The sequence below is a fragment of the Microtus ochrogaster genome, linkage group LG5 (genome assembly GCF_000317375.1).
Source record: "Microtus ochrogaster isolate Prairie Vole_2 linkage group LG5, MicOch1.0, whole genome shotgun sequence".
NCBI classification, from domain to species: domain Eukaryota; kingdom Metazoa; phylum Chordata; class Mammalia; order Rodentia; family Cricetidae; genus Microtus; species Microtus ochrogaster.
Genome location: NC_022031.1, coordinates 52261832 through 52276121, shown reverse-complemented (window position 1 = coordinate 52276121; position 14290 = coordinate 52261832). Strand labels below are relative to the sequence as shown.

General features: G+C 46.7%; 1 protein-coding gene across 1 annotated transcript in view; it reads left to right on the top strand.

Moving 5' to 3' along the window:
* Susd1 (sushi domain containing 1) overlaps positions 1–10609 on the top strand; it is a 126673-nt gene extending 116064 nt beyond the window's left edge. The window contains exons 16-17 of the mRNA XM_005362390.3: positions 8825–8918; positions 9633–10609. Coding sequence (XP_005362447.2) covers positions 8825–8918; position 9633 — 95 coding nt within the window. The 3' untranslated portion in view covers positions 9634–10609. The remainder of the gene's footprint in view (positions 1–8824; positions 8919–9632) is intronic.
* The last annotated feature ends 3681 nt before the right edge of the window (positions 10610–14290 follow it).

Below are 14290 nucleotides of genomic sequence, written 5' to 3'. Positions count from 1 at the left end.
TGTGAGCCACCATGTGGTTGCTGGGAATTGAACTCAGGACCTTTGGAAGAGCAGGCAATGCTCTTAACCTCTGAGCCATCTCTCCAGCCCCTGTGATGTTTTTATAATGAAGAATGACCCACTGACACATTTCTCAGAATTGTCTCTACTGGTAAATGATGCGTAATTATAATAGATTAAGAAGAATAATTTATTAACAAAATGGAACTATCCTACATATAGAAAAACGAAAACAAAAACACAACCCAAAAGGAATGTAGAAAAAGGACATATAGTTCAAAGGTTGGTTGCTGCGTCCAGCTCCAAGGCCAGGAATCTGGGAGCTGTGCTTTCTTCTTGATCAGATCCAGATGTGCAACCGCGATACATGGAACACGTAATCATTCTCAAACTTCAGTATGTGACATCAAATGGCAGATAGCAGTGCCTTTGACAGAGGCCACCTCCTGGGTAGGTAAAGCCTCCGCATGGGGCATGCTCAGGTTTCCGGATGGGATAGTCCTATTTCCTCCAGAGCTGGCTCTTGCGGGTGGGCGCTAGGCCGTTTAAAACCTTCCCCTTTCCACAGACAGAGTTATCCAAGGGGTTGGGAAACTGCCCCCCGGGATTGAGTAATCATAGATGGTTGTTTGTTAGGCTTCCCTGGCAGGACATTTCTTAAAACCAATAGGCAGCCAGCCAGTGGAATTGATTCCCGGGAATTCCATTAGTTGTAGCTAATCCCAGAAATCTTGTTAAATTTATAATCTTTGAGTATGGACCTTTTCCTGGCAGCAGGCTGAGGAATGTCGCCCTCTGCCCTTGGACCACACTGTCCCTTTAACTCCTTCCACCCCACCCGTGCTTCTGAGCACAGTCACGGGCCACAGTGGACTGGAGTGATGAGGCAGCCAGGCACAACTGCTTTGGGGATTGCCAGGGATGAACTTCACAATGGATGCTCTGTTCCCCTGTCAGGAGAGGCCTTAGTAGGACGCGTGGAGGAGGGGCGGAGGGAAAGAGGCTTCTGTCTGTCTGCCTTTCCCTTGATCTGAATTTCCTTCTTTATATCTCCACTCAAAACTTTTTTCAACAAGGGTAGAGAAGTTGATTTTGGATCTGGGCCAGGTGAATTATCTGACAGCCTTTTTGTGTTGTAGATAGCCGTCTTAACCAGAGGTGTGTGCGGTGTGGCTGGGCTCGATTTTCTGAAGTGGTTTAATGAAGGGTACAGGAAGCAATCACACATTTCTAACATCTGAAACACTCTCAGCCTGTCCCCTCCCCGAAGCTCCAGGGGCAGAATAGAGCTCTTCTAAGTAACAGGGATGCGAATTAAGACGTGCAGGCTTTCAAACGACAGCTTCTGGAATCCGCTCTATCCAGTAACTGTTTGATATGATTGGGAAAGATTCAAACCAGGCAGACAAAACAGCCAGAGAGGAGGCTGTGGTTCTTCCGTGGTAACTGGGAAGGATTTTGAGAATATCGGAGTGGCTTTTGCAAGCGTCCTTTCCTCTGCATCCTTGAGAATCAGTACTGAGAACCTTTAATCCCAACACTCAGGAGAAGAGGCAGGCGGATCTCTGAGTTCGAGATCAGCCTAGTCTACATAGTGAGATCGACATAGTGAGTTCCTGGACAGCCAAGGCTACAAACATAGAGAGACCTTGTCTCAAAAACTCAAACGATGATGACAACAATGATGATAAATAAATAAACAGTGGAGACCTATGCTGGCTAGTTTTCTGTTAACCTGACTCAAGCTGCAGTCACTGGAGAGGAGAGAGCCTCAGTTAGTGACTGATCTGGGAGGCCCAGCCCATTATGGGTGGTGCCATTCTTGGTGGTCCTGGGTTCTATAAGAAAGCAGGCTGAGCAAGCCGTGGGGAGCAAGCCAGTGAGCAGCTTTCCTCCACGGCTTCTGCATCAGCTCCTGCCATCAGGTCCCTGCTCTGTTTGAGTTTCTGTCCTGGCCTTCTTCAATAATGGACTAAAATGTGGACGTGTAAGCCAAATAAACCCTTTCCTCCCCAGCTTGCTTTTTGGTCACAGTGTTCCGTCACAGCAATAATAACTCTAATAGGACACTCCCACTTCAGAAGGTAATTTGGAGAGAAGTGTGATCCAGCTTTGTCCCCAAGTCATTCCAGCTCCTTCATGCACAGCCTTGACCCTATTCTGGCTTTGGCCAGTGCTGAGTTTTGTATTTATATTTTGCACAGTGCCACCAGCAAGAAAGCTTTAGAGCCAGGGAACTGCATTTGATGTCAAATGCCAAGTCCTGGGCGTCCTTGCCTCTGTCAAGTTCCCAATCAGACAGCGTCTTTGAAATGGTATTTAACTTGGCTGGTCCTCAGTTGCTTCTGCCTGGGCTGAGATTCCTTCCAGCCACAAAGTACTGTGAGCCTGTGATTTCCTGAGTCGCGCAGATGATGGCAAGCTATATCCAGGGCATTCTGCAGACACAGGAGTGAAACCCAAGTCACCGGTGACTCTCCAGTTCTCTTCCAGCCTGCAGGCTGCACTGGCTTTCAATTCTGGTCATTCAGAGCTCGGGCCTCTTACCCTGCCTCACAGACAGATGGCAAAGCCTCCTCGTCCATCTCCCGTTACAGGAGTTCAGGTTTCCCCTCTTCCTCCCAGCCTGCCTGCTGCCGCCGGACTCACGTGGAAACTGCACTGCTCATGCTAGCATTGCCTTTGGTAGCCTCTTCTGGGCTTTCCCATTGCTTTCCAGCCTGTGTCTTGAGGCCTCGGTTTGACACCAACGCAGCTTCAGATGATCGCTTCTCTCCTCCTCCTCCATTCAGATGGGCGTCCTAGCTATTCTCTGCCTTTCTCTTTGAGGCCTCGGCTCACACAGCGACTCGATTTCTCCCACCCAAATGCGCTGTCAGCTACCTGTGACCCAGTGCTTGCTGCTGTTCACTTGCTCAGGATGAAAACCAAACACCCTCTGCCAGAAGCTCTTCAGAGCTCCTTAGGGTCCACACCTTCCTCTCTCTTTTTCCTTAACTCTTCTCCCACACTGCAGAGCAGCTAGCAGTTGTCTTTTTCTATGAGGTTTTAGGCACTTGGAGAGAACATTGAAAACAGAAAACTGGATCCTTGCCTGGCGTACATTAGGTGCTCACTTAGAGTGCATTGGATCCAGCAGGTAGGCAGCCGTCCGTTCTATGGAGCGCAGATTTAATACTTGTCAAATTAAATAAACAGAGAAAAACTGCAAGCTACAAGCTTAAGGTGGACGTGCAGGTACCCAAAAGTCAGCCAGGGCTTGACTCCAGGGTTCTGCATCTGGGGATTCCATCAACTGCAGATGGAGATCGCGGAGGTGGGCCTTTCCCTTGTCATTATCCGAAAACGATACAGTGGATCAGCTGTCGGCAGAGCATTTACGTTGTTTGCACTGTTCTAAGTAATCCAGAGACAAATGAAAAGTACGAAAGGGTTTGTAGATAGGTTATATGCAAACACAGTTCTTGTGAGACTTTAATATTACAAAATTCTGGTATCTTAGGGGAAGGTTTTCTGGAATCAGTACCCTAGGGATACTGGGCTCTCTCTCTTTCTATACACACACACACACACACACACACACACACACACACACACACACACACACACACCACGCATGCACGCACGCATGCACGCACATTTGGCCGACAGCGAGATGAACTAGGGCACACACTCCTCTGCAGAGCCTCCCTCCAGAAGGAAAGGAGGGCCCTTCAGCACCCCGAGTCCAGCCCTGAGACGGGGCTGAGCAGAGAACCTGTCACAGTGGATCTGAACCTGGAACCACAGAACTGCAAGCCAATCAGTGGACTTAGAACTATCTAAACTTACGGCAGTGTGTTAAGTTACAATAAAACGGATCCGGCATCGTTGCTGTTTTATCAAACATTAATTACCTCTGAGTTTATTTCCTGCTTTGCTCCCCTTTTCTAGTCCCTGCCCCCTTGCAGGGAACTTAAATAAGAAGACCCGAAAATAACACATAGAAATTAAACACACTGTATCATTACTCTTGCCCTTCTGTGCTCAAACTGATGCAGCAACTGCTCTCTGGATATGTCTGTCCCAAGCCAGCCTGAGTCACGGTGCTAATTTATTTGTAGCGTTTGATGGCAACTGTTGCTTTCGGGAAGTGATCAGACCTGCGCACAGCTCTGCAAACAACGTGTCAACACCAGGAGGAAGTCATCAAGGTTGTCGCAGGGTCTAACTTCCTCTTCAGCACCTGTGTGACCTATCAGGGACGGTTTAAAGAGAGGCTGGTTCACTGTTTAGTCCGAGAGCAGAGTCTGTGGAGAAGAGGGTTATGGTTCAAAGGTATTTACTTTCTCTAAGAATGACTAACACGGCGCATGAGTCACTCAGCCGAGTTTCCAAGAGAATATTCTACAGATGATTCAGAAGGAAAGGAAAATCAAAGGTCCCACAGCATGTGGAAGGGCGTGGAGCCAGAGATGGCAAGACTATAAAAAACTATAATCCAAATTGGCCACTTGTAAATTTTATTAGTAAGGCATTCTTGGAGGCTACACACACACACACACAGAGAGAGAGAGAGAGAGAGAGAGAGAGAGAGAGAGAGAGAGAGAGAGAGAGAGAGAGAGAGAGAGAGAGAGAGAGAGAGAGAGAGAGAGACACGAGTGTGCTTAGATTCAGAGTCTGTATGCAAAGTGAGCCCAAAGCCCTGTAACCAAGAACTGGACATCATGTTGGGAGCCGAAGCCCAGATGATACTGTGCAAATAAATCAAGGCCACTCCTTATTTCTTTTCGTTTACGCGTGTGCCTGTGTCTGTGTGAGTATGTGCCATATGAGTGCAGCACTCTCAGAGGCAAGAAGAGAGTGTCAGATCCTCGTAGCTGGAGGTGTGGGGGGCTATGAGCTGCTGCCCAACAAGGGCACTGGGAGCTGAGTTCCCGTCCTCTGGAGGAGCCACGAGTGTTCTTAACCTCTTAGTCATCCTCCGCGTGAGCCCCACAGGTCGCCCTTTAATAATAGTGTCTGTAGCAAGGATTAAGTGGGTCCACTTCTGAGGAGGATGCTATGGGTGGATGGTCTGGGGGAAGCTGGATTCCCAGGCTCCGACTTTGCCTCTGTCATTTTGGATTGTGAGTGGGTGATGCCCCTTCACTTCCATGAAGCGCACCAGAGCAGGTCCACACAGTTTGCACATAGTCAGATAAACAACTGCAGATGACCTTTGTGAGATCTGGAGGAGAAGGTTGGGACCGGGGAGTGGACAAGGACTTTGTACAAAGGAGGCACCACCCGAAAGTGTTCCCGAAGATAGCGTAAAGTGAAGGGCAGGCCAGTTCGTCACGGGATGGCTTGGCTCTCTCTGATAGCAGCAGTGACAGTGTTTCTAGTGAGTCAGCTCAGAGCATGAGGTCACTTAGGTGTCCCTCCTTCCGTCTCATTCAGCGGCCAAGGAAGTCAGGCAGACAAGGGTGTATCCTGACTTCTGGCAACAGTTAACAACGCCCCTGTGGACACAGGGGATAGGAGGGCTGTAATCGGGCCTAGAAGTGGGCCCATCTGATGATGCAAAGCTGACGTCACCAAACTAGTAACTCCCGATGAATGAATAGAAATCCAGGACTCACACAGCGTGGACTCCAGCCCACAGTCCTTCGGTTCAGTGTTTTCATTTAGCAAAGATTAAAATGTGGAGGAAGTATATGGGGAAGATATAAGGGAAAAAATTGATAACGAAAACTGGAGAGGAGGGTTAGCTGTGTGAAGCTCTCAGTGAAAATACCCGCCTCTCCTCACCCCCCACCCCGTCTCCAACGCTGAATTCTCTCTCTCTCTCTCTCTCTCTCTCTCTCTCTCTCTCTCTCTCTCTCTCTGTGTGTGTGTGTCTCTCTCTCTCTTACTTTTTGTTTGTTTATTTTTGTTCTATTTTGAGGCAGGGTTTCTCTGTGTAGCCCTGACTGTCCTGGAACTCGCTGTGTAGAGCAGCTTGGGTTTGAACTCAGAGATCTGCCTGCCTCTGCCTCTCAAGCCCAGGGATTAAAGGCAGCATTTTCTCTTAAAAACCCCAAACCTCACTAATTGTGCAAATGGCGCTTTTTAATCTTACAAATGGTAATTTTGTGTATATAAAACACATGCTTTATGAATGCGGTTAAGTCTAGAGGGCTCCAGATTTGATAAATGTAACCAGACAATTCTCACCCACTTTAATGTTATATAGACGTTCACCAACATTTTTCCGTTCTTTTATATTTCCATTTAAGTCTTTACCTGAGTTTTATGTTGGTATATGAAATAAGCTTTAGTAATCAGACACTTTCTTCTGATTAGGCATTCTTTTCTCTTTACCAGTTATAGGTAATTTATTGTTTCACTCATTTGAAACAGTTACACAACAATGGGAACAATGGTTAACAGTAACTGACACTTGTTGATTGTTTGCTGGGTGACTGGCTGTTTCATGTCATTATTTCTCACAGTCACCCTGAAGCTGGGTGTTGTGGTTACAGTTTCCATGTGCTTAGAGCACTCCTCGGTAAGGAAACTAACACACACTGCTGATGCGCTGGTTTGAAGTTCCACCGGGAGAAAGGGATGGTATTGAGACAGAGACTTGGACACCATCATTCTAGTGTTCAAGCTGTGAAATGGCTTGACAGGGAGCTGGCTTTGTTCCTACACACTTGGTTTTGTTCTAGCATATTCTTCCCTATGATAACATTCTACTGTCTTTATGTCCTGTGATCAAATCTTCTTATATTTAAGATACAAGTCACTTCCAATTTCCTCACCGCTCCTCTTTCTATTTGACAGTTTCGCTTTGTAAAGTGTCCAGACCCTCTGGGTCTGAATACACAAAATATAATTCTTTTTCTTTCTTTCTTTTTTTTGTTGTCGTTGTCATTTTAAGATATGGTCTAACTATGCAACCCAGGTTGGCCTCAAACTCATGAGACTCCTGCCTCAGCTTCCCAAGTGCTGGAATTATAGATGTATACTATGTTTTCTAGAAAGTCTTGCAACAACACTTCCTGGGATAGTGAGTTTCGCTTGACTGTTAAAAGCAGTGTAGTCTATGGCTGTACCTGTGGGTGCCAGGGACCCCACAGAGTTTCCACTGGGACCAAATTGCCCTTAAGCTGGTCCTAGACATCTGAGCTGTGTGTAATTACTCTGTGCCCCAGCCCCTCATCTGTAAAGAGGGACTAACAATGGTCCTCAGTATAAGAATTTATTAGGAGCTGGATGAGTTCATTTTTTCATCAGGATAATGTTGTAATAGGAGCGGCGGGGCTGCGTCTCCAGCACCCCGCTGCCCGCAAGGCTAGCTTTACCCGAAATAATTACACGGACACTGTATTCTTTTAAGCACTGCTTGGCCCATTTCTATCTAGCCTCTTCTAGGCTAACTCTTGCACCTGGACTAGCCCATTTCTAATCATCTGTGTGTAGCACCTCAAGGTGCGCTTACCGGGAAGATTCTAGCCTACGTCCATCCTGGGTCGGAGCTTCATCACGTGTGCCTCAGAGAGCAGAGCTCTCGCCTCTGCCTGCAAGAGTGGAGCATCGTGTCTCTCTGAGGCGTCTGCCCCTGAGAGGAGAGCTGTTGAGTCTCTGAGCTCACTTCCTCTTCCTCCCAGAGTTCTGTTCTGTTTACTCCTCCCACCTATGTTTTAACCTATCAGGGCAAGCAGCTTCTTTATTTAATTAACCAATGACCTTCCTCCATCAGGATAACACAGTAACTGAACAAACAACTTTCATGAGTGAAAGGTGTATTGGGGCTCACGGTTCCAGGGGTGTCTGTCTAAGGTCGGCTAGCTCTGTTGCTCTGACTTGAATGAACTAGCGCAGTATGTGCTGGAGGAGGCTGCTCTTCTTGTAGAAAGCAAAGAGAGGGAAGGCAAGCCCCAGCCAGCCAGCCCCCTTCTCCTGCATCTGTTCATCCAGGCCCCAGTTGATTGGGTGGTGATGCCCATGTCCAGGGTAGGTCTTCCCTCTCCAAGGTCCGTCTCACAGACACACCCAGGAGTGTAGTTTCCTAAGCTCCCAAGTGTCTCTCAACCCAATCCAATTGACATTTAGGATTAACTACCACAGGAGACCTAGTTAACCCCAGTGAGGTGCTCACAATGGTGCGTGTCACACAGTGGCTGCTGTTTCCCAATAGAAACAGGGCCTTTGCTGAAGTCACAAGGCTCTGCATTAAGTCTCTTGGCCCAAATGTGCACCACAAATGTGAGTGTTTTTCCGTTTGTAATCAGGGATCTCCCTGGAGTTGTCATGTGATGTTCCCCAAATAGCACATGTGTTCTAAGCACTTTTACGTGGACTTTTAAAAAATCCTTAGAGAAACCTGCTGAGCAGAGCAGAGAGGTACTGTCCTGCTAATAATATGGGGAAATGGAGGCACTGCTGCTCAACAAAACATGTTTGTGACCGCTGGTGCTGGCTGACACCGAAGCCCAAGTTCAGAGGATGTCAGCGTAACATCTTCCATGTGGAAGGAGATGGCTCATAAAAAGCTATCAAGTGTAACTGGCCCGAGAGGAGCTCTGCACACAGCATGTATCGTGTAGCTTTGGTGTGTCCGCCAGCCTTGAGGCTTTAATATGATCTGGTTTTATGCTTCCTTTTTAGAAATTCTTTGAAACTGTGGTTTCCTGAGGTCTGACCTCTGCAGGACCTGTGTTGGGGACACAGAGGCACTGTGAGGCATTCTTGGGATTCTTTGTTAACTGGAGCCCAGCTCTGGGTTAAAGGAGAGTGCTCACAGTTGGATGGCTAGCTCCTGGGGGGGACCGTGGTGGGACGTGCTCCAGGCTCATCTTACGGTTTCTTCCCACAGACTCGTCCCTCACACCGCAGCAGATGGTGGGCGTCGGGCTGGGCTCTGTGGCTTTTGTGACCGTTCTTGCATTCCTCTCCTTCTCAGCGGTGTGGTATGTGAGACCGTCACTTTTGAAGAATGAGTGGAACGGAGGGGAGGCTGGGGTGGGAGTCATGCCGGACAGCTGGGCATGAGGGTGGTCAGAGCACAGGCAGCAGGTAAGCCGGCATGACTAACCTCGAAGCTGGGAGAAGGAAGGTGATGTGGGGTTTCCCTCTGCATGCTGTGAATACCACTGGTTAATAAAGTAACTGTCTTGGGCCTGCACAGAGCAGAATAACAGTAGACAGGGAAAACTAAACTGAATGCTGGGAGAAAGAGGGCGTAGTCAAGGAGAAGCCATGTATCCCTGCAGGAGTCAGATGCTGGAACTTTAGCCAGTAAGCCACAGCCACGTGGCAATACACAGATGAATAGAAATGGGTTAAATTAATATGTAAGAGTTAGCCAATAAGAAGCTAGAGCTAATGGGCCAAGCAGTGATTTAATTGATACAATTTCTGTGTGATTATTTGGGGGCTAAACTGCTGGTAACCAACAAGCAGCCTCTTCTCCAACAAATTGGCACCCAGGAAGAGGATGCCCTGATCAGGGGAAAAGTAGGGATAGTGATGACAGCCCAGTTACTCCAGCAGGCAGGCTGATCTATGCAGCTTCATCGCGGGGACCCTGCTGGCAGATATCCATGTGTGCTGTACTGGAGGGGCACGCAGTGAAGAAACAGAGTGTGCAATGTTTATGCCTTCTCTTCCTCCTCTATGTCTAGATGGCTGGTGCGCACCGCCTGGAAATACTGCCTTATGATGGACAGCTGTTTCTACAGCTTTTCAGGTGCCTGGGCTGTGTGACTTCCATCCAGAGCCCTTGTGTGAACCTGAAACCTTCTCCATCCCAGCATGGCCTCACCCCTGAATTCAAGATGGCACCAACCCTATCTCTATGGAATTTTCCAGAAGGAGAAAACTTGGGAACTGTTTTATGTGCTTCATGCTTTCAGGATCAGTGTGTGTCCATGAACTTGAGACTCATGCCCAGTGTAATACTGACCACAGGTCACAGCTCTGAGAGTCAGCTCCCATACTGACCACAGGCCACAGCCCTGAGAATCAGCTCCTGTAGACACTGGCTGTGCCCAGGCCATAGACCCTGAGATGTGGAGTTGCTGGATCTTACTTTAGGTACCCCTGCTAATTAGTTCAGGGTTCATTCTTTCACAGTAGGTGATGAGATGGACTTAAGTCTGGGCTGGAACTTGGTTTTGTGAAGGAGGTCGCTGGATAAAGAAAAGTATCATGAACAAATGTTTCAAGCGTTTTAGAATTAGCCCTTCCCTACAATTTACTGATGAACTAATTAGAAAATACAGTAATGTGGCCACCCTCTCGGGTTCCCTGCATGACTGTTAGGCAGCCTGGCTTTGATAAAATTCTAGTTGTTTATGTGAGATCAAAAGTAATGCCTACTTTCCAGTAAAACACATTCTATAATTTTGCCCATTCTTTCCTTGGTTTGGTTTTGGTTTTGTCTCACCATCTATGAAATTGTTCTCTGCCTCCCTTGAGAAATTTGGGTTTGGCTGTAATGTAGAAACAGTGGGTTAAAGCAGCATCCATCCAGTTCACGACCAGAATCTGCATGAGTGTTGGGAGAGGGGGGGATCATGGTGATTGACATACCTTAGCTACACCTCAGTAACCGTGACTGAGACAATGTCGAGGCCCATGAACATTAGCTATAGGCAGGGCTGGCCTACTGTCCACATAGTGAATATACACATAGTGTATTCAGTTTGACTTTAAAAACCCAGTTGGTATTCTTCAGCTTCTTCTCTAACCACAGCTTAGCTCCAAGGCTGTGGCTTCTCTCTTCCTCCTCCCTCCCTCCCTCCCTCCCTCACTAGACCTACAGAATCCAAAGCACAGGGGGAGGGAAGGACATGTGGTTACATAGTACAGCCTCAAAGTGGAACACAGTGTGGTCCTGGAACTGTGCACCCCTGTGGTCCCTAGGAAGACAGACAATCTTTCCAGGACCATGACTGGTGTGTTCTCTGCTGGCTTGCAGGGTGTTTGTGGGTAGAGGTCATAGCTGAGTTGCCCAGTGATTATGACTTATATCTGTTTTGTCTCATGGTGAAATTTGATTGGTGTGGGACCTTTACAAACTGAATTGAGTATTAGCGGTGTTAATACCTTTTCCCCCTCTCTTCTGGGATTGGCTTAGTTCCCACAAGAGCATGGGATACTTGTGAGTCCATCCTTCATGTGAAACATCAAGAGACCCATCAGAAGTTGTGAAGATGCCTGGGTCATGTCCTTGGGCTTCCCAGGCTCCTGAGCCAGAACCCAAGTTAACAGCTCCTTTGTGCTTTGTAAATCACTATACTCAGCTGTTCTGTTAGAACAGAAAACAGACTGAAACACGATTGAACTGCTCATAAAGCTGCTCCAACCTGGAGGGTGGGGCTAGTTCTACTCAACTGGGAAAAGCCAGGCAGAGGGGGGCAAGCCAGACTTGTGTATTCAGTGCCAGCTGCCGGTCTTGCTAGTTCTCTGTCCTTTGAGTTACGTGGGACCAATATTTCCAGCACTCCCTAATTTTGCATTCTAGGATAACTGTCCAAGATGTAGTTGCCCATGTGGGGTTTTAGCATAATTGCCACTGAAAGGAAGAAATCTCACCTCTCAAAAAAAAAAAAAAAGCTCTGGTTCAATCACTGTGTTAAGTAAATTATTAGCTTGTCGTGCAGTGTAGAAATGTAAAAACAGTGCATTTACAGCTGCAAAAACAGCAAACACACAGACTTTGTTATTTCCTCTGATTGTTCTAGCTTACGACGGAGTCGATCTGCGCACAAACACAACAGGAGCAGGTGGTGGGCATTTCCCCGCTGTTTTCCCATAAGCTCGAAGAAAGAAATTTTACAGCATAAGACCTCTGCCCCCTCCTTAATTGGATTCCCAGTTAACGGAGGACAAGGGATACTTGTAGAGTACGGTGCTGAGCTGGCTCCTGAGTCCCACTCACTACAGCTAGATCTGGAGCCAGAGACATGGCTCAGCCTGGCGACCTGAGATGAAGCCTGGGGACCTACGCAGTGGACGGAGAAAGCTGATCCTTACAGATTGTGCTCGGAATGCCACATGTGTTCTGTGGCATGTGTATGCCCATACATATACACAGACATACACGCACACAAAATGTGTTCTGTGGCATGTGTATGCCCATACATATACACAGACATACACACACACAAAATGTAGTCTTTAAAATATAGATCCTAATGTCGGGGTGGAGGAAGATTCTTTCCCACATGACCACCACAGGAACGTCTTAGATCTGGTTTTAAGTTAGCTTCCAGATTGGGAATTGGAATTGAGGTATTACCCAGTCATGGAACAAACTCACTCACTTTGGACTGTTATGGTTGTGTGTGTGTGTGTGTGTGCAAAGTTTGTAGGTACACCCTTAGCTATACACCCGGCACCTCTTTCATTCCATCTTCACTAGGTTCTGTGAAGTAGAAAGGTCAGGGGTTTCGGGTCCCTATTTTAAAGGGAGAAACGGATGTGGACTTGAATGTTTTGACGCAAGCCTAGTTTTCTTCCCTGGCACTTGCTGACCCTTGAATTAGCTGCTGAGGTAATTTGTAGACTGCCTCTTTGGTTTTGGGAAAACCACGTCTTTATATTTCCAAACAATATCATGTCAGCTTTATATTACCTTATTGTTAGCGTCTGTGTTACCTGGCCATGAGTCCCCCATGCCTGTCTTTTGACTATTAAGTACCACTACCCATCACTTCTTGAAGGAGCCACAAACAGCCAAGTGAATGAGTGGAGATTAGGGGAAATGGAGTAGTGTTAGAAGACCTGGAATTGCAGCAGAGCAGCTGAGATAACGCCCAGGTAGTGGTGATTATCCTGAAATTCCACGCCAGCTTGGAATAAAGGTCATATTTAAATTTATTTGAGAGGAAGTAAAAAGCAATGCTGAGTGGACCCCTTTGATTGCCAAACTTTTATTCTGATTTTCAAGATCTGTTTTTCCATTCTCTTCTATGAACCACTGGTCATAGCAGTCTAAAGACCTCTGCCTTTGACAGTCATTGTCTAGGCCAGGTGCTGGCTTCTGAAGGGAAGGAGAGCACTTTTTAAATTTATGTTTATGCACTGAAAGATAAAATGAAGCAAATCAACTTTTAAAGATTTATTTTTGTGTATGAGTATTTTGCATGTGTGTATGTCAAACGAGGGCATTAGATCCCCTGAAACTGGAGTTATGGATGGTTATGAACCACCACGTGGGTTTTGGGAACTGTACTGGATCCTCTGCAAGAGCAATAAGCGCTCTTAACCCCGCCAACTTTGCAGCCCACAGCAAATCCATGTTTAAAGCATTGAGCATTGCATGCTGTGGGTGCAGGGAGAATGGGTCACCTCAGTTGTGGTGGCTATGTTGGTATAAGCCTTGATATCCCTACCTTTTGAGAACATTGTTCAGGTTCCCCCAGAAGGAAGTGTTTTGTGATGTGCTTTCACCCCTCAGTATTTCCTGGGCCTGTCAGTAGTGACTGACTTACAAGTCTATACCGTGGTTTGTTTAATTGTATTCTACCATGCATATATAGCTAAAGTGTTTCCAGGTTTTTCCTTACACAAGTCTGTAGAAAGATGTGCAGTTGTTAGATTAAATTCATAGCCATAAGGTTGTTGGAATGAAAACTGTATGTATTGAACTATGCTTTGCTGGGAACTCAATTTACGCTCTCACCAATAGAAAGCCTCAACTCCAGCAGCTGGAGTTGATATCGCTCATCTCTATGCCTCTGGTAGGTGGAAAGTAATGTTTTAATGTTTTTAATGTTTTGTTTGCATTTCTTGGCAGTTATGCATGCTGGTTGGCCCTTCATATATCTGGTCTTTGAGAAGAACCATTGCCTTTTTTTCTCCATAAGATACTTGTCTATATTGATTGAGCAAGCTCTTTATGGATCAGAGATGTGGCCAGTAGTTAGAAGCACACTCTGCTCTTGTAGAGTCCCTGAGCTCAGTTCCCAGCACCCACATCTAGTGCTTGGTTCTCAGTCGCCTGTAACTCCAGGTTCAGGAGAACCTGATGCCTGTGGTCTCCATGGAAACCTATACTCCCATGGACCACCTTCTCTCCCCACATGCATTTCTCTTCTGCCCAAAACTCTTCATATCATTGTGTTTTTAATGCTCACCTGCCATATATTTTATTACCTTTTTCTAGTGTGTCATTTTTAGAAGTGATAATATCGTTTTAAAACTTCATTTGGGTTCTATAGTGTCACACAAACCCATCACATTGGTAAAGTCAAATTTACCAGTCTTTCCCCTTTAGATTGCCTTGTTGCTATGCTCAGAAGGACCTCCAAAGCAAGGTATTAAATAAAACATG